Source organism: Perca flavescens, chromosome 6, assembly GCF_004354835.1.
Source record: "Perca flavescens isolate YP-PL-M2 chromosome 6, PFLA_1.0, whole genome shotgun sequence".
Taxonomy (NCBI): Eukaryota; Metazoa; Chordata; class Actinopteri; order Perciformes; family Percidae; genus Perca; species Perca flavescens.
In genome coordinates, this window is record NC_041336.1 from 13,032,187 (window position 1) to 13,059,028 (window position 26,842).

A 26,842-nucleotide genomic window follows, 5' to 3' on the forward strand; every position below is an offset into this window, starting at 1 on the left:
AAAGACTGTGGCTAATTGAGCTCATACAAAAAGTCCATTCAAAAGTCCAATCTGTTAAAAAAAAAAAAAAAAAAAAAAAAAAAAAAAAAGCCAGTTTGGCTGCTTAATTTACATACTTGTTCGTACTTTCAAACAGTAAATTTTCGCTTTTAATGTAACAACAGAAAAGTTTTTTTTTAAGATGAAGACTAACTAATGCTTTCTTGGGTAATGCTGGCCTGGGGTTGCTAAAGTGTAAACTTCCCCAAATCCGATAAAGAGCAGGACAGAGCTGCTAGTCTAAAGTCTGAAAACATCCACGGCCATCAGGGGATTTGCTAGTTGTGAATGTAACGCTTGGTTACGTACAGCAGTAAGCTAGTTTGGCTAACATGTAAGTTAGAGCCCAAACACAATGCATTCATTTTGCTCTTGTGCTTTTGATTTTGGGGAGAAAAGTTGCAAGGCTGTGATTGGAGCGGTTTAGAGAACTGAATTGTCAGTCCTCAGATTTATGCGTATTCATGTACTTATGCGTGACATTTCTGTGTATCAGCATAAGTACATGTGGGTTCTGCATGCAAGCTCGCAACATTGGGTGCAAGCAAACTGTGTACCCTATAGAAAACAACATAGAGATTGACAGCCACACACAGACACAGAGTAAAAGAATTACGCAAACAACTATACTGTATAGAGCTTCGTAGAGAGAGAGAAAAATGGAGAAAGCAGAGTGAGGAAAACATCAAATTTGATTCCGACAATGTGTCCAGCTCGGACTTAAACTGAGAAAAAGTCCCCCTGATAAATGTACAGCTTACAACTGCTGCAGGAGGTAACGCATTAGTCTCGTGTCTTTAAGGTCAGAAAAGGTCTAAAAAACAGCAATGGCTGCTGCTTTGACTGTTTGTTGCTTCATCTTCCTGTCAGCTTCGTATATCGTCATCATCCTCAAGGAAAATAAATTTTTAATGCTGTTAAAACCCACTCTGCCATATATTTTGTGTTTTTTAAAAATTTAGATACCCAGCCCAATGTAGGTGATGTGACATCATGCAAGTTTGTTAGCAGAGCATTTTGCTATCTCCGTACCGTAGGTTACTTTACAAAAAGAACAAAGTGTTTGTTTTTTTCTGGACTCACCAATTTGTACCAAGGCTCAACAAACTAAAAGTGAGAAATTCAGTGTAGACTAGACTGCAATTTTCTCAGCTGACTGTAGCCTCAGTACTGTAGAACAAAATGCAAAGCAGCTTTAGAAAGTGTTAGGTTTCAAGGACATATTGCATTATGACAATAATTTCTCAATCTGACATCTCACTCTCTTGCTCTAACAGAGCAATTCCAGGAACCACATGAAGTCTCTATCTTTAATAGAAGTAGATGATGCAGATTCAGGAAAAGTGGGCACACCGCAAAAGAGTAATTTACTTCAACACAAAAAAACTCCTGGAACACAGCGAACGTCACAGAATGATGATGAGTTACGTAAAAGTGTAAAAGAATCCGAGGGACGATTTTATATTTGAAAATATTCACTTAATCTTCTCCGTGATCTTCTCTTTGTTCGAAAAGTTTTTTTTTTTCAGTCAGGCTCTGGATACTGAGTCTGGCACCATCATGTCTTGCTGGAGGTGAACTTACGTCTCAGGGGCTTGATTTTAATATTTTACTGCAGGCTCTTGTGCAAACGTAAGGAATAAACATCTGGCTAATGTTTTGTCGGTTCATTTGCAGATGAAGTCGGTGCCGATGCAGTACGGAGTGAGTAAAGATAATGAGACAGCTCGTAAAAAGGTTAGAAATCATGTGCTAAAAAGCAATCTCGCTATGACACATTCACTTGCTCACTTGCTGAATGGTAATAACGAATGACATGTAAATTAAGGAAGCTGTCTGAAAGTCTTTAGTGTGTTTTAGACTAAACTGAGGCTATATAAAAAAAAATTGTACCATGTGCATTAGAATGCACATCACAAAGTTAGTTTTGTAATATGTTTGGGAAAATATTTCCTACAGCATAGAATAAGCTTTCACTTGAGCAGAATTCATTGTCATATATACTCATTTTTTCTCAGTCTTTGACATTTGCAATACATCCTGGCAGTTGGCTTGTTTTATTATTATTATTCAATGTATGCCTTAAGAAGATGGGTCATGTTGTTGACCCTTTGCTCCAGTGTATGCTGTGAAACTTGAAATTTAAATGATTCTCCAGGTTTTTATGCTGTGGTTATCAACCGTTACCACTGTCAAGGCAACAGAGCAGGTGAGAATGTGTGTATATGTGTATGTAATACCTGCTTTTATATTTGTATGTGGGTATATGCATATGCATAAGGAATGTATGCAGGCTTCACATGCTTGTGTGTGCTTGTGGCACAGTAGTACAATTGTTTTTGCAGCTCATTCACACATGAGGGAGAAGGGAGCCAGATATCATTTCCAGTGCTCCACATGAAGGAGCATTAATCCAATTCAAAGTGCTCCAAGGAGCGGACCCATAATAACTTATGGTGACTTAGGAATTTGTTTATGTTTGTAACAGTGCACTGAAAGATTAATAACCTCCACAATATGAGTTATACAACCCTTTCTGCGAGGAAGCACTAAAGGAAAACAACCAAGAAAGTGAAGTGTAGGGATAAATGAAAGGCAAATTAGCCTGTGGCATTGTATTTAATTACATATTACTCTATCACAGCTTTAGTTATGCCCCTGATTTCCTCATGTTCCTCGATAGCCTCAGGCTTGGGTAAAACAACTTCATCAGTAACATGAGCCAGCAGATTCATCAGTGGCTCAGTCCACCAGGGCTGACATAAACACACAGCTTAGCTTTGCCCCATGTTACTTGCTGCATGCTTGTTTCTTTCTCAAACAGACTATGACACTTTAATTCACCTTTACCTTTCTTCTCATCTCTCTTTTCTTGATTCTCAGTATTTTTTCTGCATGTCATAGACGAGACCCCTCTCAGTTCTGCTCAGCTGAAAAGATTAAATGGGCTCTCCATCGATTGCTCTTTTCTAACACTGGCCTCTCAAAAGAAATAGCAAAAGCATGTCATCACCCTGGTGGAAAGCAGAGGGTTGGAGGGTGAAAAGGGAGGGAGACTTGTGTTCAAAGTCGGGCTATTTTTTTTTTACTTTATCTTTGCTCAACTAGATGAAGAGAGCACCAAGGAACATGCGAGCAAGACTTTCACGCTGTCGAGGGAATGGGTAGGGACTTTCCTGCAATTGAGCAGTGACAGTTAACAACGGATGACATCCCGGGAAAAGCTGGCCGGGATGTCATCCGCCTTCCATCTGGTGTGAGACAGGGAGGCAGAGAGAAAGAGAAGCGAGCTTCAAGATTTGTTGGAGGAGAGTACACTCTAGCCTACCTCACAAAGAACAATGACCTGGACCAAACTCCCTCCAACTTGCAGACCATGTCCTGAGCTTGGTGGAGGTGGCGGTTTGAATGTCTGCCACATGCTCTCCAGTACAGCTGTAGCCAAACATAACTGGCGGCGGGGGGCTATGTGTGCAGGAGCTAGTGGTGCCGAGTCACAGCAGTTGAGCAACAATGGCAAGAGCTGCTGCGTTTCAGAATGCAAATTAACCCCATACACAGCTGTAAGGATGGCTGTGGGCACAGCAGGGCAAAATCCAACTGCACACAAACAGACGGATGTATGGAAACACATGCACAAAAACACACTTCAACACCCGCACACACGCGCACACACACACACACATATTCACAGACACGTACACAGCAAATGGATTTAAACAAGCTTGCAAATACATATGCATTCATTCTCACTCTCTCTCACACACACACACCCTCACACACTGATGCTTACTTCATCTGTACTTGCCAACATCTTAGTGCACTGCACCATGCCTCCCTCCCTTTTTTCCTCCTTCTGCTGTTCTGTCCCTCAGGAGCTCCCTCCTAAGCAGGTGTTAGCTGATTTCTGTTCCCTCAGGTAATTCTGTTTTGTTCTTCGCAGCAAGTACTGCTGCTGTGAATTATCCTGACAGTACCTTACTCCTGGGTTCTGGCCCTCACCTCCCTCCTCCTGCCCTCCAACTCTTTTCCCTCTCTTTGCCTGCACCCTGTGCATCCAGCCTTCCCTCCCTGCCTGGATTTCCTCCTTTCATCCTCACTCTCTTGCCACCCCCCTGTGGTGCAGGTAGACCCCTGGATGAGCTGCCAAGGAGTCCTAAACAGCACCTCAGCCCACCCACAACAAACCCACATACATGCAAAGATGGACCTACACACACACACACACACACACTTTAAAAATGTTCACTCAAACACACACATGCCAAGAAATATACACACATGGACACACACATGCTTAGATGTAACCCAGTTGCACTTGAAACTGCCACATTCCAGCAGCACACTGAGTTATTTGTGCATTCATTGCGATTGAGTGTGTTGATATGAAAATGTTTCAGCTCCCCTGTAGCCAAAATGTTGTTCCCTTTTGTTTTGCTGCTTGCAAAATGCACAGACAAAGAATGACTTATTTTAGATTGCTCATTACCATAGAGGCTTCAGACAGCTGCTTATTGCCCTCCATTCAGTCATCACAATTAACTGGTCTTATTACTCTGAGTGTATTACATGTTTTGCATATTTCAACAGAAATAAGTCATTATCAGTATGAAATGAATGGGGGGGGGGGGTAAATAAGCTAAGTCAGTGGTTTAAGCATGCTAAAAGAAATCTAAACAAAAGCTTAATGACATCTTTTATTTAGTTCCACATTGACTCGAGATCTTGTACGAAATTCACTGAATGCATTTTCAGCGCATCATCTTTTGTCTTTGATGGAAATTGCATGATTTCAGCTCTTTCAATGTAAATTAATGTCCAGATTAACTACAGCCGTGCTAATTCTCAAGCTCTCGTCAAACTCTTTTTTTCCCATTAGTTAAACTTTTCAAGTGTGTCATAAATGACCATTGGCAGCTTGTATTGCCTGGTCATCCATTTCACACACATGCTGGCCAACACTCAACTGACTTTTTGATGCCTCATTCTTTTTGACTCCACTTTACAGCCAATGGTCCTATCGAAAATAACTGCTCCCGTGCTATTACACTCCTTTGTCTCCTGTCACAATCGCCCGGTAATTGCTGTTTTTATTGTAGCCTCTTAGAGGCTCAAGTGTAAACTATAGGGTAAGCCTCGCCACTGTGCTGGCAGCTTAACCGCATGACTGGAAATATTTGTTTAGTCTCACAGTATCTGACAGAGCTCCTATAAACAGTAAACATATGGAACACCAGACCACATTCACAGTTTTATTACACAGTTTTATTATTTATTTATTTATTCATTTATGTATACATTATAGTATAAGGCTGGTCCTCTCAATAAAAATGCTAGAATCTGTTGTTTCAACAAATGCCAGGAAACGTGTCGTTCAGTTTAATTTGGAGGACTTTTTGAAGTTTACATATTGCCATATGTTATTATAGATATACTGTAGATAACAGAAATATATTCCTATTAATGGTACACTGTGGAGTTTACTACTACTGGTGATATAGAGCAATGCTTTGAAGAGCAGGTCCCCGTTGTGTTTGTATATCTTGTGGGTTTTTTAGTACACACACATGGACTCTATACACTTTCCTGCCAAAGATGTAACACTATTTGCCAGTCAGTGTCGGTATGGCAACAAGAAAGGTGGAAATGCATCAGAAAAAGGCACAGAAGGTAAAAATTGCTATCTTGCAGACGCAGATGTAAACAATGCAGGTTTTAAAAACGTAGAAAAATGTCTTTGCACATGTCCTCTGAGGAAGGAAATTAAATCAACACATTTGTTAGACCTCAAGGATACATACAAAATGCATTTGGGAAGAGACACTGCATTTAACATTTTTTTTTTTTCTCAAACATGTTGCTTATAAAGTATGTTATTGTCAGAGAATGCAGAGATACTTGGGGGTGAATAGGTATTTAAAGCTTCTCTTTTAAAACAGTGACAGCACTTGCCCACAAATCTGTCAAATTACCAGTGCACAGGGTGTATTTAGGGGAGTCTACAGGGCCCTGTGTAAGGCGGGCGTGTGTGTACTCACTTTGAAAGGAAGTAACAGTTTAACTACTGTATTGATTTCAAGAGTGCTAAGGGGTTTAGGCGTCGGACCAAGGAAAATGGGGGTAAAAGAAAGCAGAGTGGGCCTCGTCCCGGGTTTTACCATGCTCAGCTTTTCTCCCCGGCCACGCTTGATTCAATGGTAAAGATCTGTTGCTGCCCATTGAAGTTGTACAACTGCTGCATTGAGTACTGTATGGCTCTGTGCACTCTGCAGTGCTCTATTGATTGATGTGTGAAGAGGGATTAGTGGGTGGAAGGGAGGGAGCGAGCGGAGGAGATGCTGAATGGGAGGGAGGGATGGGCAGAGCGACCAGAGGCATAATTGTGGAAGTAGCATGCGTACAATAAAAAGGGGGCAGATGTCACATCTTTGGTGAAGCCAAGTTAGACACCCGAGAGTGATTCCCTGCTTTTCTGTAAATGTTGATGGTTTTGGCATGCTTCTGAGATCAGGCTGTGTTAGCAGTCATGTGTGTGGTTGCAATGTGAGATCCAGTAAGTCCAGCAAAATTTTGATCTTGAATGACGAGCAGCTAAATGTCCAACCAATCCTCTTGATGCCTCAGAACGAGCTCACCAGAGCAGTTAATGTACACAAATAAGCCACAGATGACATAAACACCTGTTCCAGTCATTCCATCACATTCCTTCAACAGAAAAAAAAAAACACTTTTTGGTCTGAGAGAGTGAAAAAAAGGACTTTACCTGGCAGATTCAAAACAATTCATTCTCCGTGACTTCTCTGACATTTCTTAGATTTCCTGTCAAGTGGAATCCTACTGATATCCATTTTGCTTCACCAGCAATTGTGAAAAGCAGTCGACCTGCATATCCATCTTGTTGTGCTGTTTGAGCGCGGCATCCAGGTGGTTTCTCACACCTTGCCCATCACTCTCTCCCTGCTCTCCCGTTGCTCTGTCCCTGACAGGTGGTGCTGAGGGTGGAAGGAGCCAGGAGGGGTGTCTGGGATTTCATCGATAGGGAGTGGAGGGGATGAATGAGTAGTGGAGTGAAGGAGTGGGGAGAGATGGGCCTTCAGAGGTGGACATGGGGTTGGATTTGGGACGTTCAGAGTTAATGGGATCAGACTAGGAAGCGAAAGGGATATCTGTGCCGGTTAATGTTTAATCCCCCATCCCCAACCCCTTGTCTCCTGCCTCAGGCTCCCGGCATCTGATAATCCTTGGGCTGCCTCTCTTCATCATCAAGGTGTTGGAGGGAAGTGCCTCTGTAAATATTTAATTGGCTGCAGCATGCCGGTGTTAATTATGCGGGTGTGTCTTTCCTTTTTTTTGCTTTGCTCTCTGCCCCAGCGTTACTGTGTCCTCACACTTTTCCCTCTTCATATTGATGCCACTCCATTGCTCCTTCTCTTTCTGCCACTATGAACGTCAATACTGCTATTATCACGTAATACTACAGTTGCTATAACTGTATAACTACCTCTGCTGTGGCAGATGCTTCACAACATCCTGTAATTCCATATTCCACTATGGCTTTTCCTCGTTCTCAATGACTTTCTTCTTTCAGGACCTCAACCTGGCTATCTATTTTCACCTCTCCTTTCCAACCTTGTGCTTTGCCTCTCTCCTTCTCCTTTCAATTTCAAAACCACGGCAGTCTCCGTTAAAACGGATTATTGTTATGGGTTTCATTATAGCCTCCTCTGTTATCCGTCTTGACGCCAATCATGCTTTCGGAAGTAGCTATGCCTCCTTTCTGTGTTTATTTGATCGTCAAGGGCAATGCGAAATAGATGAATAGTACAAAGACAGCCTTGCAAGGAATACGCAGGCTAAAGTTGTACAGCTCAATAGAGCTCTACTCATAAGTGTCTGCCAGTAGCAAGTGCAATTACAAACAGGCGCATGTAAAAGTCAAGAGAATACAAATCACATAATAGATGTCTCATGGGTACTGAGCAAGGAGCCTTGCAAATGCTGCAAAATACACAATGCAGGAGAGACAAAAACACTTGACCACAAGTGGAGGGAGTTATGTGAATGACTACCTATGAGCCAGCAATAGATGAAGTGTTATCCACATATGAGCAAAACAGATTTCTATATTTGCAGGATGTACATTGTAATGGCTGAACTGATTGACAAAGATCTCCAGTATAGGTGAATTACAGTAATAGTTAGATATAGCCCAGTGTTTTCCTGTGTGTAATCCCTTAGGCTTGTCCATAACATTTTATTCTCTTAAAAATGCCAGACAGCTCTAGACCTGAGGCTGAATACTGTGTGCAGACAAAGGCTCGACGACGTTCATTTGGACAGCATACACGTCTGTGTGTGTGTGCGTGTGTGCGTGTGTGCGTGTGTGCGTGTGTGCGTGTGTGCGTGTGTGCGTGTGTGTGTGGTATGTGTGTGTGTGTGGTATGGAGATGGGGCTTTCTTTTGTGTGCCAACAAAACAGCAGGTCATAGCAAGGACAAGAGATACCAGTAGCCATGGCAGACTGTATTTGCTGTAGACAACAGTGAGCAGCGAAATTTAATATGCTCATCTCCACACCTACACCAGGGGCCAATGCAGTGTTCACCACCAACACTGTTCTACATTTATCATTTCTCTATTCATACTCCGCTCACTTGTGTTTTCATATGGGCTCACGATTTTGCTCTCTCATAAACAAATCCATTTTTGTTTTAGTAATGTACTAAAACGGTAAAGACAAAAGGCTTTCTTTTGGAACTCACATTGGGTTTGTGTTTCCGCATTTAGAGTCTGCAGAGTAGTCGGTAGTTTAAGCTTCCCAGTTGGCAAGCACCTCCTCCTTTCTAGAGTTTGAATGGGCGAGACTTGTGAATCCTCCTGGTGGGTGCAGTTCATCGGCCTGCATGCTGAGCCCCAGGAGGGAGCACAGAAAACTCAGAATTTGAGATACCGTAGGGATCAATAGAGTCGAAAGTAGCCCGGGAATTGAAAGTGATGTCTAACTATTCTGTTTTGGCCATGCAACAACACACTGCTGGTTGCACTCTGGACTCATTATTGTTGTGTTTGATCATGTCTGTTGTGTTTGGCCAGCAACATTTGAATTCATTGCCTGAAAGGGATAAACCATTACATCAAAGGGTTTGAGACACTTGCTGTCATTCAGCCAGATGCTGTTTACATTTTGTTGCTTTACACCCAACGCTCCCACTCCCCCATTAAAGAGACGCCGCAGATGCACGCTTTATATTCCTTTTATCTGCAGAAGCATTAACCATTTACCTCCATGTATTACAGTATTTTATTTGATTGCTTTGGCCAATTTTCACAACAGAATTGAAATGTGCAATACTCTAGACACGAAATCCTGCAGTCCTAAGTTTTGGTCTGGCAAAGCATGGAGACCGAAAACAGCTGTATCAGATTAGGTAATGCATCATATGTTAACACAACACAACATCATTTTTAACCAAAGAATTTGTCAGATGATGCTGTCAAACAATAACACATTTCCATCAATAGTAGAAAAAAACGTCTGTAGCATTTCACTCAAAGCACCGCTGTGCTAATTACAGTCTACAGGGCTTTTAGCCTTGTTATTCAAGACACCCAAGTGATTTATTGTTTTGCACTTTTGCACACACATTTTGGCGGTTATAAGCAGTCCGCATTCACTTTGGCCCTTTGTAAGTTTTGAACTTCAAAAGTGGAGCCACAGCAATAATAAAATACCATGCCATACCGACAGCTTGGGACAGCTTGTGGTCTGCCTTAGGTCTTCGATATTATCTTGGTGCCAAAACAAAGTAGTCCAGCTGTCAAGCATTAATAGATGATTGCTTCTTACGCAATGCTTGTGGTGAAAAAAGGAAAGTATGAACGCCAACATTTGTCTTAAGACAGAGGTGGTCTCCCGTCTCTCAAATACAGATGCTGTACAACATTTTCACAACTTGTACCAAGATAAAACAACAATTTCACTGTTCAAAGTCAGTGACTGGGGTCAAAAGGTGTTACACGGCAGTGGATGTTTGCATCAAGAAGAGTGGATGCTCGATATTTGTGTATGTGTGTGTTTCCTTGTGTGTATTTTGACTTTATGTGTCTAGATAAGTTACGTTTGTATTTTCCTCGAGGGATCTAAAGTGAATATTTGTCACAACGAACTCAGACAAACCTTCATTGCCGCTTGTTTGGCTCATCGATGAGTGTTTGATGAGGTCATGTGTGCGTGTAAACCTGCTTATCTGTGATTGGTCCTGTGATGCAGTGTGTGGGAGGAAATGTGGGCTCAATGTGTTGACCTGGTTATCATGTTGTGCAGCGTCTGGGAGTGGAGGCAGGGTGATACAGGTTTTAGAATGCGAGGTGCCAATCGAGCTGTGAAAATGGGAATTGAGTAGGGAAATGGGAATTGCTCCCCACTGGTTTGTAACCTTCGCAATGTTGTTTGGAGCATTCAGCGTATGCATTCATCATTCATTCAATCAAAATGTGTGGGTCGCGTGTGTGTCCCACTGGTTACGTTATATGATAGAGAGCATCTTTTCTCTCCGTGTGTGTCTGTAATTGCGTTTGTGGGGTAGTGTGTATTTATGACAGCATGTCACACCCGTCTCCATGCCCCAAGCCCTGGAACTGAATAGAATTAACCTAAATAAAGTCTAGTTTGTAGAGTACGGAGTGCTTGAAAGGGAACAGCTGAGGGCTTGAGCTGAGGACTGTAAGACAGGAAGCATAAGCGCAGTGACGCTATGCAACATCTGTAGTAAAAGCCACAGATAAACGAGAGCTTGTGAAAATGTTTGGAACATTGGACACAATGGCTAATGTGCTACACCCCTCCCCCAAGGCTTTCAGAGAGAGTGAGAGATGGAGCCAGTTCTGGGATCCTTGGCCGGCCTAGATAGTACAGCATCAGTGGCAGCAGCAGCACCCATTAATGCGATTACAGCTTTTAGCGGGAGATTTTCAGGGCCAGTTTTCTTTTGAGGCGTCATTAGTTTGTCCTCCTGTCTTGTTTTCCACCGGTATGTCAGCAAAACAAACGTTCACATTCAAACAAATGAGCAACAGACTGCTAGATACTGTTCTGCTATTATAGGCAACCATGAGCAACACATACACTGGTGCACACACAATCACACACACATGAATATATGAATACACAAGCAAAAATGTAGCCTATATTTTCTACGGCATATTCACACAGATATGCCAAAGCCACACTACTTCACAAACATGCGGAAAAAGAGGAAAGGAATAATTAGTCTTTATTTAAGAGATGATGAATTATTATTTAGTGTAGTAGGCACTTCTTAGGACTTTCTGCGATGCAGTTTGAAAACCTTTTGATTAGCAATCCATGAAGTGCATTATAATTCGCAAGCCTCCCTCATTATTCTTTGTAATCAAACCATGATTCCACAAAGACCATCCTTTAATTTAAAACCCACACTTCCTGTAGTGCTGCATTGCCGTCATTTTGGGTGTCATATCTTAGTGGTTCACAATCGGCATGCCTAACATGTCTTTGACTTTGTGCGGCTATTTAACAAACCTTGAGGTGCTTCTAAGCTCCTCACTGCACCGGCTTTGTTTCATAAAGTCACCATTTATTAAACCTCAAGGCTAGACCACAGCAAAAGCCTATTGGAGATATTGAGGTCATTTTGCAGGCGGAGGGAAAAATAGATTGTCGGAGATGGAGGGAAGACACAAGCCGAGGTATCTGGTGTCATGCTGTGATTTGGCAGAGTTTAGATGGACAGAGCCAGGTGTCTTACCGGGGAGCGGCCCGCCTCAGTGGGCAATATCATTGCCAGCATATAAGGTCTTCGGTTACCTTTGTTTGCAGTCCAAGCAAGTTCACAAAATTACTTCAAACTGCTTTGAAGTGTTTTCCTCACCTGAGTGTCTGAAACACATCTCACAGATGCCAAGTTCGTGTTTCTTCTTTAACTAATGGCTCTCAGTATGTGTGTCTGTTCTTGTGTGTGTTTGTGCTTTTGTAAGCATGTGCCTCTGTTCTCTGAATGTGTGTGTGTGTGTGTGTGTGTGTGTGTGTGTGTGTATGTATTGGTAGGCAGGATGAGCATCCCTTCTGTTACCGTTGCTGTCCCTTCATTTCACGCTCCGGCAGCTCCGCATGAATCCTCTTCCCTTGGCTCATTATCAGTGCTGTTCAATGAACGCGCATCCCTCCAGAATGCAGGGTAAAACCAAATCATTATTCAAGTATGGGGGTCAGTGCAGACGTTGTGACTCTTTTGTTTAGTATATATATTACTTTCCCTTCAGAAATAAGTAAGCAGGATGCACAGCACATCATCCCTGCCCAACTTGATCAAGTGAGGTTGTTGATTCTCAAGCACCTGACCTGAGATTGATGAACAGAGGAGCGTCTGGTGCCATTATTGGGGGCTCATTGGTCTTTTCTCTCATTTTTCTTGGCAGCATCCAGTGTGCACGGAGCGGAATTCGGACACCTGCCGGACAACATTACAGTGTTGGAAGGAGAAAGCGTCACTTTGAGGTAACTTTTGATCCTACACCTGCACCGAATTAATTGCCAATTCTCTGTCACATAACTTCAATTAGGTGTCCCACATTGTGCCATATTTTCCAGCCGTGTCTATCCTATAGGTAATTGAATGATATTACCTGTCTGATGTGGCCGGAGTTATCCCGTCTGTCTGCACTTACCTCGTACTTATATGTAACGATGATGCACAGGTCAGTTGGGAGGCTGGACCTCCTCTGCGTCCAACCACCCCTGCCTAACTGTGAGTGATAAAGTAGAAATCACAGCTTTCCCCAGCTACCAACCAAGCAGAAAAACAGCCAACTTGCTTTTTTCCCCTCGCGTGGAAGTGACCTGTCTTGACAGTACATTCAGAAGCACAAAAGAAAAATCAGAGTCAACATTACTTTCATCTCCTTTAAGCGTACACCTCTTCAGATCTGTAAACAAATTCCTCTTTTGGTCCCTTCCTTATATATATATATATATATATATATATATATATATATATATTATTCTGAAGCCAAGTACAGTTCTGTCAATATTTGTTCAGTCAGTAACACTCGTCATAGATTTAACCATTTATTGCAACAAATGGAAATACAGTTATACTTGGCGATGAAGGCTCTGTTCTGATGATGCTCCCTGGATCAGCCAAGCTGCATGCTAAGATGACACAGGGAGCATGCTGTTGAGACCCCCGCATACACAAGAGTAGGCCCAATCCAAGACATCGAAACAATTTCAGACATAGATATAATGACACCCAAAACCGGGAAGGTAGAGGCTGGGGTGGTGCAAGCAAGCTTTGCCAGCAGCAACGGTGTGAGGCAGCATTGGAGTAGCAGGAAGCAGAGAGGACTAGAGAGACATTTAAATGGACCACCTGATGTGAAAATGGCTGTGATTGGTTGTGACTGGCTGAAATTATGATTCAATTAGTGGGCCTTTGACGTCCGTGTCCTGCATGAACTAACGCAATGCTTAATTTAACATCAGGAAGTCTTTCTCATAAGTTGGAAATCAAAGAACCAGGATCCTGATCGATAATGTCATCATGACGTGTAGCCTGAAGCCAGTACTGATACTGTGTTTACACCAGAAATTATAAACTGACCTGGGTGGTAAAATCTGTCTTTTCAATGTTACCTTTTATTCCTTAACAGTTTGGTGTCAGGAAAACTGTGCAGCAGTGTAACATTACAAACATATTTTTCTTGTTTTACATTTTGTAATCAGATGTGTGAATTTAATCTGCAGTGGACAGTCAATAGCTGACAATCAGAAGACTAAACAGATTCATAAATAAACTCCATTTTCATGTAAAATCACTTTGCCCAAGTGGCACAAATACTTGTGTTATGCTTGAGAAAATGCTGTTGTGTTGGCTTTGATGCGGGCCATTAAGACGAGGCACATTTGATGCTATTATGGTGCTCATTTCCTCTGGGCTTGCAGTCCTGTAGCAACATCATCAGTGCAGATGTGATTCATTTTAAAAATACATTAATAGAGTGTTTGTACACAGATAATGAATTTTTAGGGTGTGATTTCATACTGTATTGTGTCTTTATTTAAACCCGCCAGCCACAAACCGAATCTCAATCAAAATATTTCTTTATTCCCAAACCAGTTTGAAGTGGTTTGGCCCCTCAGGTCATGTGTCCACTTGAACATCAGCCCAGTACCTTGTAGCCTATTTGTTAAAGACTACCAAGCTCATCTACACTGTGCACTGTGCATTGATGCATTGTTGTGTCACTGCACTGACTTGGCAGGTGATCTAAGATCCACCTCAACAGTGATATTTATCCAGGTCATATCAATTAAACATGAGTACTATAGAGGCATGTCCTTGTAGCTAGTTGAAGCTGGGTAAGGACATCTAGTGGCCAAGCCAAGAACTGAAGTCATACCTTTGGACCATGGTTCCTGTTCTGAAGCGTGCCACATCCTTTTGGAACAACACTTCTGATTTACTGCACACCGACACCATTATAATTTACTCTCTCATATATTTTCTTATTTCACATATTTTCCAGCCATTGCCATTAACTTTAATCGTGAGTTTACAGACAGTTTTAGGCGAATGGCCAGTCAACATACCTCTGGACTTGAATTATATGTATCTTGCATTCATTGCACTGCATTCATGTTCAGTGTTATCTTACAGACAATGCAACTGTGAAGAGAATGATGGTATACAACCATTTCTCATGCAATGCTCACAAGCTATAACTGATACTCAACCATATTTTTTTCATAATGTGACCCATTTTCTCCAGCTGTGTAACAGGAGTAACGGATGATCATTAGTGCTGTGTTACCCAAGAGACAGATGACAAATAAAGGAAAAACCTGAATAAATGGAGTGCATTAAATAAAGAGTGGAGAGACATAACAAATGCAGATGCTCATGTACAGTACAGGGCACACAGGGTCCCTGAATGGTTTTAATTGGTAGAAAAGGATGTGAGTCATATGACCTTTGCAGTCACTGTATTTGCATCATTGAACACCAATGGGTATACACCATCATACACCATATTTTTGAGTGGTGTCCCACTGCAATCTATTTTTTGGTGAATGGAAGCTCTTCTGGTGTGCTAAACACTGTACTGTTTTTTCCTTTGAATTGTCACCCCTTTGTATATCTGTACCCATGATAAATGTAACATAAAAACACCTCTTAGCAGTATTTAGTGTAAACCCTAAACATAATGTAAAATAGGCCTCTCAACTGTAAATCGACCATGTCCTCTCACAGATGTCGGATCGACGAGGAGGTGACCCACAAGGCCTGGCTGAACCGCTCTAACATCCTCTTCACGGGGACAGACAAGTGGTCACTGGACAAGCGTGTGACACTGGCCAACAGTAACAACAGTGACTTCTCCATCCACATTGACAAGGTGCAAGTAACTGACGAGGGGCCTTACACTTGCACCTTTCAGGCCAATAACAAGCCCCGCGTCGCCCACGTCTACCTCATTGTCCAAGGTGAGCAGCCCCTTTGAGACAGAACAGGAATCTGTTATAAGTGACTTTAAAGTGTTTACTGTTTCCAGTGCTGGCTCATTTCCCTGGTATACCCAGAGCATGCAGATTAGATTGCCACTGTAGCTGCAAAAAGTATATGTGTATGCACTGATGTTACTGTAAGCTGCCTTGGATAAAAACTAAATGACTTAATTATGCATTTTGTCATTCATCCGAGTGTAGTGCTGTATATTGGGTATGATTCAGGTTTGACTTCTGGGGAAGCAATTGAGATTTTACATTTCAGTGTTCCTCCTGTTCTATTTTGTATAGGCTTCACCCTCTAAAGCTACGCTATTGGGTTTATCCCTTTGCGCATGCGCAGTCGTGAAGATTTTCTTTCCCGCCCTTGCGTACAGTACAGGCTTCAACTACGTCCGCAGATACTGTATATATACAGAGCGGACCCGTTGTTCGTCTCCCACTTTTTCTTCAAGCTAGCAGTATGAAGACAATCTCGCCTTCCAGCGGTGTTCGCCTCTGCCCCAACTGCCGGACCGGCCACATCCTGCCGCCGGACCTCCATCCCCGCTGCGAGACCTGCCTCGGCGCCGCTCACACCGGCCTGGCTCTCACCGGCCTGGCTCTCACCGGCCTGGCTCTCACCCCTGACGCCTCCTGCCAGTTCAGCGCCTGCCTGCCATCTAAAGAGCTTAACCAGCGCAATCGACAGCGGAAGCTTTTCTGGTTTGTCAGGCTAGCGGGGAAGGGGATGGCAGCTTGGCAGACAGACGGGAATCCGTCAACACCCTGGATCCGCTGGAGGAAGGCTTTTTCGACGAGCACAAGACCAATGGCTCAATTCCCTCGGATAACGCCTCCATCACCGGCTGTCCCTCCTCCCCCCTGGGAGGACTGGACCTCAAAACGAGGATCGATGCCCTCCCATTATTGCTCCAAAACGGCCAGGGACACCGTTTCGGCGGCCTCAGGCGGCTCCACCCTCCACCGCTAAGGCTCTTTTCTTGGATCTGCCGGAGATCATAAAAAAAAAAATAATCTATGTTCTGCTTGTGGACTCTGTGTCGCAGGTGGCATTGACTACATCAGCTTCGCCCTAACCCAATAGCATAGCCTTAGAGGACGAAGCCTATACGAAATAGAACGATAGTTACGTATTGTAACTCCAGATTCTATGAGTATAGGCAGCCCTCTAAGATTCGGGCCACCTGCTCCTATTACATTAGCTGAAGAAAAAGCTGATGTTGGGAGATGAACAACGGGTCCGCTCTGTATATGTACAGTATCTGCGGACTTAGTTGAAGCCCGTACTGTATGCAAGGGCGGGAAAGAAAATCTTCACGACTGCGCATGCGCGAAGGGATAAACCCAATAGCGTAGCCTTAGAAGGCTGCGCCTATACTCATAGAATCTGGAGTTACAATACATAACTATCCATCCATCCATCCATCCATCTTCGTCCGCTTATCCGGTGTCGGGTCGCGGGGGGAGCAGCTCCAGCAGGGGACCCCAAACTTCCCTTTCCCGAGCAACATTAACCAGCTCCGACTGGGGATCGGCGTTCCCAGGCCAGGTTGGAGATATAATCCCTCCACCTAGTCCTGGGTCTTCCCCGAGGCCTCCTCCCAGCTGGACGTGCCTGGAACACCTCCCTAGGGAGGCGCCCAGGGGGCATCCTTACCAGATGCCCGAACCACCTCAACTGGCTCCTTTCGACGCAAAGGAGCAGCGGCTCTACTCCGAGCTCCTCACGGATGACTGAGCTTCTCACCCTATCTCTAAGGGAGACGCCAGCCACCCTCCTGAGGAAACCCATTTCGCCGCTTGCACCCTGGATCTCGTTCTTTCGGTCATGACCCAGCCTTCATGACCATAGGTGAGGGTAGGAACGAAAACTGACCGGTAGATCGAGAGCTTTGCCTTCTGGCTCAGCTCTCTTTTCGTCACAACGGTGCGATAGATTGAATGCAAAACCGCACCCGCTGCGCCCGATTCTCCGACCAATCTCCCGCTCCATTGTCCCCTCACTCGCGAACAAAACCCCAAGGTACTTGAACTCCTTCACTTGGGGTAAGGACTCATTCCCTACCTGGAGAAGGCATTCCATCGGTTTCCTGCTGAGAACCATGGCCTCCGATTTAGAGGTGCTGATCCTCATCCCAACCGCTTCACACTCGGTTGCGAACCGATCCAGTGAGTGCTGAAGGTCGCAGGCCGATGATGCCATCAGGACCACATCATCTGCAAAGAGCAGCGATGAGATCCCCAGCCCACCAAACTGCAACCCCTCCCCACCCCGACCACGCCTCGATATCCTGTCCATAAATATTACAAACAGGATTGGTGACAAAGCGCAGCCCTGGCGGAGGCCAACCCTCACCTGAAACGAGTCAGACTTACTACCGAGAACCCGGACACAGCTCTCACTTTGGTCATACAGAGATTGGATGGCCCTGAGTAGAGACCCCCTCACCCCATACTCCCCGCAGCACCTCCCACAGTATCTCCCGGGGACCCGGGTCATACGCCTTCTCCAAATCCACAAAACACATGTAGACCGGTTGGGCATACTCCCAGGCTCCCTCCAGGATCCTTGCGAGAGTGAAGAGCTGGTCCGTTGTTCCACGACCAGGACGGAATCCGCATTGTTCCTCCTCAACCCGAGGTTCGACTATCGGCCGAACCCTCCTTTCCAGCACCTTGGAGTAGACTTTACCAGGGAGGCTGAGAAGTGTGATACCCCTATAATTGGCACACACCCTCTGGTCCCCTTTTTAAAAAGAGGAACCACCACCCCAGTCTGCCACTCCTTTGGCACCGTCCCAGACTTCCACGCAATGTTGAAGAGGCGTGTCAACCAGGACAGCCCCTCCACACCCAGAGCCTTGAGCATTTCTGGACGGATCTCATCAATCCCGGGGCTTTGCCACTGTGTAGTTGTTTGACTACATCAGTGACTTCCGCCTGGGAAATCGGCGACAATCCCCCGTTATCCTCCAGCTCTGCCTCTAACATAGAGGGCGTATTAGTCGGATTCAGGAGTTCCTCAAAGTGCTCCTTCCACCGCCCCTATTACCTCCTCAGTGGAGGTCAACAGTGTCCCATCCTTACTGTACACAGCTTGGATGGTTCCCCCCCCCTCCTGAGGTGGCGAACAGTTTTCCAGAAACACTTTGGTGCCGACCGAAAGTCCTTCTCCATGTCTTCTCCAAACTTCTCCCACACCCGCTGCTTTGCCTCTTTCACGGCAGAGGCTGCAGCCCTTCGGGCCCCTCGGTACCCTGCAACCGCCTCCGGAGTCCTCCGAGATAACATATCCCGGAAGGACTCCTTCTTCAGTCGGACGGCTTCCCTGACCACTGGTGTCCACCACGGTGTTCGTGGGTTACCGCCCCTTGAGGCACCTAAGATCCTAAGACCACAGCTCCCTCGCCGCAGCTTCAGCAATGGAAACTTTGAACATTGTCCACTCGGGTTCAATGCCCCCAGCCTCCACAGGGATGCACGAAAAGCTCCGCCCGGAGGTGTGAGTTGAAAGTCTGTCGGACAGGGGCCTCCTCCAGACGTTCCCAATTTACCCGCACTACACGTTTGGGCTTACCAGGTCTGTCCAGAGTCTTCCCCCACCCCTGACCCAACTCACCACCAGATGGTGATCGGTTGACAGCTCTGCCCCTCTCTTCACCCGAGTGTGTCCAAAACATACGGCCTCAGATCAGATGAAACGATTATGAAATCGATCATTGACCTTGGCCTAGGGTGCTCTGGTACCAGGTACACTTATGAGCATCCCTATGTTCGAACATGGTGTTCGTTATAGACAATCCATGACTAGCACAGAAGTCCAACAACAAACAACCACTCTGGTTTAGATCAGGGAGGCCGTTCCTCCCAATCACGCCTCCAGGTGTCTCCATCATTGCCCACGTGTGCGTTGAAGTCCCCCAGCAGAACAATGGAGTCCCCCACTGGAGCCCCATGCAGGACTCCAGTCAAGGTCTCAAGAAGGCCGAATACTCCGAACTCCGGTTTGGTGCATATGCACAAACAACAGTCAGAGTTTTCCCCCACAACCCGCAGGCGTAGGGAGGCGACCCTCTCGTCCACGGGGTAAACTCCAACACAGCGGCGCTCAGCCGGGGCTTGTGAGTATCCCCACACCCGCCCGGCGCCTCACACCCTGGGCAACTCCGAGAAGAAAAGAGTCCAACCCCTATCCAGGAGTATGGTTCCAGAACCGAGACTGTGCGTAGAGGTAAGCCCCACCAGATCTAACGGTAGCGCTCCACCTCCCGCACCAGTTCCGGCTCCTTCCCCACAGAGAGGTGACGTTTCCACGTCCCCAGAGCCAGCGTCTGCCGCCCGGGTCTGGTCCGTCGAGGCCCCTGACCTTCACTGCCACCCATGTGGCATCGCACCCGACCCCAACGGTTCCTCCCACAGGTGGTGGGCCCATGGGCTGGAGAGATGGGAGCCACGTAGCTTGTTCGGGCTGTGCCCGGCCGGGCTCCGTGGCAAACCCGCCACCAGGCGCTCGCCCGACGAGCCCGCCCGTCTGGGCCTGGCTCCAGGCGGGGCCCCGGGCTTCCTCCGGGCAGGGTCACTCCATCTCTACCTTGCTTCTTCATTGGGGTTTTTTGAACCATTCTTTGTCTGGCCCCTCACCTGAGACCACTTTGCCTTGGGAGACCCTACCAGGAGCACAAAGCTCCAGACAACACAGCCCTCAGGTTCACAGAGACACACAAACCTCTCCACCACGATAAGGTGATGGTTCACGGAGAAGCAATACATAACTATTGTTCTGTTAAATCATGCTAAAAATTATGATAGAAAACTTAGAATTTAATGTTTTTATGATGTTTGAGCATTTAAGTTTGGTATTTAAGGTTATATCAAAATGTAATTGTGTAAATGTGAAAGCTTAGCTGGCGTTGGTGTGTGTGTGTGTGTGTGTGTGTGTGTGTGTGTGTGTGTGTGTGTGTGTGTGTGTGTGTGTGTGTGTGTGTGCGCGCGTCTACAGTAAAGCAAGCCTAGTGCAGATGACAGATAATCAGAAAGTCAGTTTCCATAAGGCGGCTGAGTCCAAGCTCATTTGTTATTTTCATGTCGCCCATTAGAGTTATTTGTCTTTATAAACAGAAAGTTAGGCAGATCAGATGGATGAGGATGTGTATGTAGGAGATGAGGTACACAAGGGGCCTGTCCAACTGCCTGACTAAATAACTGACAGTGTAGGACCACAACTGGGGCTCAGTCATCAAGTCAGCAACTAAGTGAGTGAGACTCTGACTGATCCTGAGTGACATGATGTATTGGCACAGAACTGCCCGGAGGATGGATCTCAGACCTTTTCCCCCTGCATGAGTCACTTTTAATGCATATATTGGACTGGTGTGTTGTGCAGATTGCATTTACATCACCAGCAGAATGAAACTGAAAACTTTTAACAGCATATATAATAGTACATTCTGCTGGATTGAAAACTCAAACAGCTCACAGGTGGCGGAGACAATGTCAGCTTCTTACTAACAGATTCACACACTGCAGCCAAAAACTCTTGTCTGCAGGGTGCAAACCTGGCACAGATGACCATATATACCTAATTCCAAGTTGCCTGCAATTCCAGCCCTAGCCTGATATTACACAAAATAATTACACCCTGAAGTCAGTGCATCAAGCAGGAGCGGCTTCACCACCACTCCAATCTGTGCTTTATCACTGCAAGTATTCAACTCCAGCTAGATAGAGAAAAATAGGCTCCTCTGTATATGTCTTGCAAAGAAAAGCAATCTCAGGGCCAAGCTCATTAAAAGCAATGATAATGGGCAATTTAAATTCAAGGGCCATCTTGTTATCAAGCTAAATACATGCATAGTGCTCCGACAATTTGAGTTTGGGGCAAAACAGTATTCAGGAGTGGTCATTCACCTAAAAAGTAAAGATTCTGACTACCACTTCTACAAATTATCTTCTTTTCTTTAAAGATCAAATTGGATTAGATGTCATAAGAAGATATTTTAATGCACATTTGCATTATTTTATAATTCAGTGCATTTGAATAGATATTTAGTAGATATATAGATTGTTGCACAGCTCTCAGGGATAGATCATTAATCAGTTGATTGCCTCTCTGTCTTACTGTAGGTGCAGGGATTTGCATCATATATTTAAATACCTTAATAGGCTGTAAGACCATACCTCATCAATAATTTATGACATAAAAGGGGATTTTGAGGTCATATTTTAATAGCATGATCTTGTTTTTCAGTGCCGGCCAGAATCGTCAACATCTCAAAAAACGTGTCGGTGAACGAAGGAGAGAATGTAAACCTCTACTGTCTTGCAGTGGGTCGGCCTGAGCCCACAGTCACCTGGAAAGACCAGAAATGTAAGCTACCCCTTCTTGTTTGCTTATCTTTGGATCCAGAGATCTCTTGTTCACAGATTCACCTTTATCTCACCGCTTTCACATTCATCCCCAACCCTTGTCCGCCTTTAATAGTCTTTTTATTCCCCCCTCCCTTTTTATTCCTAAATGCTTATCAGCATTCAGCTCACGTCCACGTCTTTATCCCACATACCTGTGTCATCACTCTACAGCCCAGCTGTTCAGTCTGTCCCCATCTTAAATTTATACTCTCCTGTATTTTTCCCTATGTCCCAATGTTTTGTCCCAAATAACCACACATTATACGTAATTATCCCCACCGCGCCACCTGTAATAATCAGCATCTGTCCTCATCCACCCTGTTAACTGGCATCGCGATGCCAACCTACGCTAACAGCCACTTTTGGCATTAAATCAGCTATTTTTGAGCTTTCATAATTGTGTGGAATCAGAACTAGTTGCGAGAGGTCAGGATGTACGACTTGATAGATGAAGTCAAATCCAATCAATGTGATCAGCACAGCATTTATTCCCTATCTGTTCCCATCTTTGTCACCACTAATGTCCAAAGTCAGGCAAATAAACTATTACATGGCCTCTAGATAGATTGTATGGTTTTATTAGAACTGTGGCAGTGCTGTGTCCTCTGTTTGGCACAAAGAAAATTGCTATGCACTGAATATACCATTGTGCCATGCTCAACATTCCTACATGTACGTATGTTACTAGAGTAACTGTCAGCTTTTAAGTAGAAAATTCTCTTCTCTTTTGACTTGTGTAGTTTTATAATACAATGTGTGTTGTTCACATCAGTTTGACTAAAAGTAAATTGCAATAGATTGCATATTGCATGAGCTCCATGACGTCTTTGGTCAAGTATGAAAGACTGGATTGTGTTTGTTGTGTGTGATGTGGACGTATGTGTGCCAAAATGTTCCAGATGAGGGAAACAAGGATTATTATTTTTTACATTTCAGTGTTTTGAAAGTCTAATAAGCAGCACAGATCAAATGCAGCACCAAGACAGCAATAATAAATAGGTCAGTGTGAACAACTACTCAACATGCTGTAATTTTACCGTTAGGCAAATTAATGCACAACCTACTGTACTGTTGTACTTACAGACAGCTTTGGGCTTGCTCAGAGGTCTGTTCCTCCTATCTCCCTTGTTTGCCCCTGGATTAGCCTGCTGTGCATGCAATGTCCTTCTCTGCACAGTACCTCAGGCAGGGACAAGCCCACAGTGATCACAGACACCCAAAAATATAGAGGAGATGCATGATCGCACACCTATAGCAAAAACACACACACACACACACACACACACACACACACACCCTTACATCACAAACTTTGTGCAGTTGTCCTCACTTGCAAGCCTACAGCATTTCTCCTCTGTCAGCAGTAATCCTCTCTCTCTCTAGCCGCCCCCTTCATCTCACACCGCCTCCCCCTCTCTCTCCCCCTATAACCCCTCAGTTTGCAGAGAAAGAGATAGGGGCCGCATTGCTATTCCGTGGGAGTCTGTGCAACCAAGCCATCAGTTGCAGGAAACCAGGGGCGTTGGTGAAAAGGGGGGGGGCTGGACTAGCCCAAAGGAACAGCAAGAAGCTGCCAGCCGCATCTGTCCCCATTACTCAGAGACTGCAGGCAGGGGGGATGAGGAGAACAGTGTATGTGGAGGTTGAGCAGAATATGTGTCTGTGCTTCAGGTTGTGGTGATAGTAGGACGTGCACCACTTTCGAGGTGAGCTGGAAACCTGCTAGATGCCTTTAACCCCTTTGCAATATGTCCCCAGTTACCTGAGTCCTCACTCACATACAGATAGTGACGCTGCTCTGCACTGTTGTTTGCAGTCGCCGCCTCCTTCATCCTCACCAAAGCACAGATACAATCTGTCGCACCCATTCACTCTCACAGGCATCCATCAGTTGACCCACTCAGAGACATACAGGCATTCTGTCTCATTCAGTTAAATACGCCAGCACATCAGGACCTTATCATTTGACATCCCATCCGTTAAAACACACACAGGCACACGGTTCAGCATGAATAAAAAGGATGCTTGTGGTGGCGGATAGAAAGAGAATTGCACTTTTCACTCAGGCGCAATATGACGAAAAGCATAAAGAGCGTATACATTTGACAGGGAGTTTATGATTTTTGAGGCTGGTTAAATCGTTTGGGTGTCGTGTGGATCTAAAAGCTTGATTTAACAACAGAGCAGGTAGGATTGAAAAGGGAAGGTAGAGGTTGGCAACAGGTCAGCAGAGCCAAACAAATCCCAAAAGGAGAATGAACAGTCTGTTAAGCTATAGTTACAGAAGTAAGAATGATGTGGCAGAGGTCAAGCGTTTGTGTGTCTGAGTATATACTGAGTGGAGTTGATGAGGTACAGGTGTGGCTTGATGAGAGAATGAATAAGGATTAGTGTGGAAATCAGATGATTGGAAAAGGCAGGAAAGTGCTCACAAGTTTATTTTTCAAGTGTAAAATGTCCAGCTAGGTACTTATCTTGGTCACAATTCTTTAATACACAAATGTAAAGGGTCCTGGTCAAAATGTTTCTGATTAAGGTTAAGGCTGGCAGTATTCTTTTGTTATTGTTTACAAATCCCATTAAAAGAACAAAACCAACAGTGCGTTGTCTCCAACTTCCCTACCATTTGGCTGTCAGCCTGAAGCCAATTTGTTTTCACTGAAGACATGAATATTGAAAAACTGGTCTGAAATGTTACATTTTCTTTACATTACAGAAACAGTAAGGCACTGTAGTGTTGAGCAAATATAACTGGAATAAATATTGTATTTGTAGGGAACTATTATCAGCTGTGGATAAAGACACATTAGTGAGTAGTCACTGGAGCAGGACAGCGAATGTGGGATTGACCTCAAAATAAACTAGTGCCCAGTTTTGCTGTATGGGTTATCATGTAAGGAAGTAACATGTCAACGGTGCGATGGTGTGGTTTGTTGGTGTGTTTTTGACGGACAACAATGGAGGTCCATGGCACAGAGGAATAAGATATATGCGGCTTTAGCTACACAGAAGATAGGATCGATTCGTTGTTGGTGTTGGTCTTTTCATGGGATTCATAAGAAAATGGAATATTGGTACTCCAAAATCCAGAATTGATCAGATATACAATACAAACAAAAGAATACAAACAAAAGAAACGTAACTGTGAAAAGAAAGTAAAGTAAACTACCTGGATGGACGGCTATGGAGTAATTTAGGCATGAGCACTAGGGCAAAGTGGCCTTCCTGGTTTAAATTCAGCAGCAGCTTCATTTAGCTCAACTAACACACCTTTCAGCCCTTTACTCTTCCAAAGGACAAGTTTTTCAGTCTGTCAGGCTGTTCATCCTTCTCTGTTTTAACCCGACATCAGCCCTCTCTGCCTGGATGGTAGTTTTTGTAATGGAAAAGGATAAGAGGAGCCGAGAAATCAAGTGCCCTGATGATCTAGTCAGGCTCACAGTACTGCCGGGGAAATAGAGCACGGTTTCACTGTAGGGCAGGCCAGAACCCCACCTCTCTTCTCACGTACAATCCAACTATCTCTGGTGGTCAGGAGTCAGGCTCTTTCAAAAGCCATAAGTGGTTGATGGAGATGTATTTTACAGGCCATTGTAGGAGTGCCAGGGGCCGGCTCCAGTCAGATATTATCTCCCACCAAAGTGGAGAGAGGTGTGCAATGCCAGTCCAGAGATCTCAGGGGATGGCAAGGGAGGGAAAGAAAGGGAGTGTGGGAGGGTCATAGTATATGACACACATGTGCTGAGGATGAAAAGTCAGTGAAAGAACCAAGCAAATCAAATACCCAACTTGACATCTCTCTGTTTCTCACTTTATGTTGCTGTTTCTCTCTTTTTCCTCTATTTTTATATCTGTGTATCTCTTTCAGTGTCTTGCTCGGTCTCTCTTGCAAATTACCACTCTCCCTGTGTCTGTAATGCACTCTCTAGCGCTCGATTGCTCTCATTTTTTATTTCTTGGAAGTCGTCTGTAACAGCCTTGTGTGTAATTTCTCCAGTGCTAGTTGTCTGATTCTATCTTTTTCTTCACTTTTCCCCCCACATACTGCCTCAGCTACCCCCCTCTAGCAAAGTTGGGTGCTCCGCTTGCTTGACAGAGATGTCACAAGAGAGTTATATTTATTAAACTAATGGAATGAATGAATAACACTGCACCCACCACACCCCACCCCATCGCCCGCGCTTGCTCGGGTGGCACAAGCAGCCATCACCGCGGTTGTCGTTTGCTGCTCAGCCTCTGCCGCAGCAGCTGCAAATAATCGTCTCCAGCTCAGTAGCCACACTAATAATCCTCCAGTATAATCTTCAATTAGAACCGCCGCGCTAATCTCTGACAGGAAAAATCATGGCGTTTAGCGTCTTTTTTTTTTTATGTATGTTTGAGTTGGTGTTGCTCACAAACGAGCCCAGGCGCCATTTGTGTGTTTGTGAGGGGAAGTAAAGGTCCACTGATTGACAGTGGTTGCGTGTATGTTTAGGGGGGGCTTTGAAAGAGAAAAGTGAGCAGCAATTTAAGAGCTGGATTTCCTTGTTAGTGGTGAGATTATATATTATGTCGTGTTCCACAGTCTGACTTCTTTAATGGGGTAAAGGGGAGGAAAAAAAAAAGGCCTAATGGTTTCGGAGGCTGTGAGACAGCTGGCTGCTAAGACTTGCAGGGAGGAGTGGGGGGGGTACACTCTCACTCTCATTCTTCTTTTCTCCGTGCTGCTGTCAATCCAATAACACCCCCAACATCCATTCCCTCACATGAAGAAGCAATAACTTGTAGCCCGTTGAACTCTCTTCAGAGATTATGTGGCTGTTTGTCGCTCCGAGGTAAAAGAAGGAAAAGTGCGAGACTGGCTAA

At 44.7% G+C, this 26,842-nt stretch overlaps 1 protein-coding gene across 1 annotated transcript in view; it reads left to right on the forward strand.

The window, feature by feature from the left end:
• iglon5 (IgLON family member 5) overlaps positions 1-26,842 on the forward strand; it is a 96,375-nt gene that overhangs the window by 64,214 nt on the left and 5,319 nt on the right. Inside the window, exons 2-4 of the mRNA XM_028579905.1 lie at positions 12,496-12,574; positions 15,330-15,562; positions 21,834-21,953. Of these exons, the coding sequence (XP_028435706.1) occupies positions 12,496-12,574; positions 15,330-15,562; positions 21,834-21,953 (432 nt within the window). The remainder of the gene's footprint in view (positions 1-12,495; positions 12,575-15,329; positions 15,563-21,833; positions 21,954-26,842) is intronic.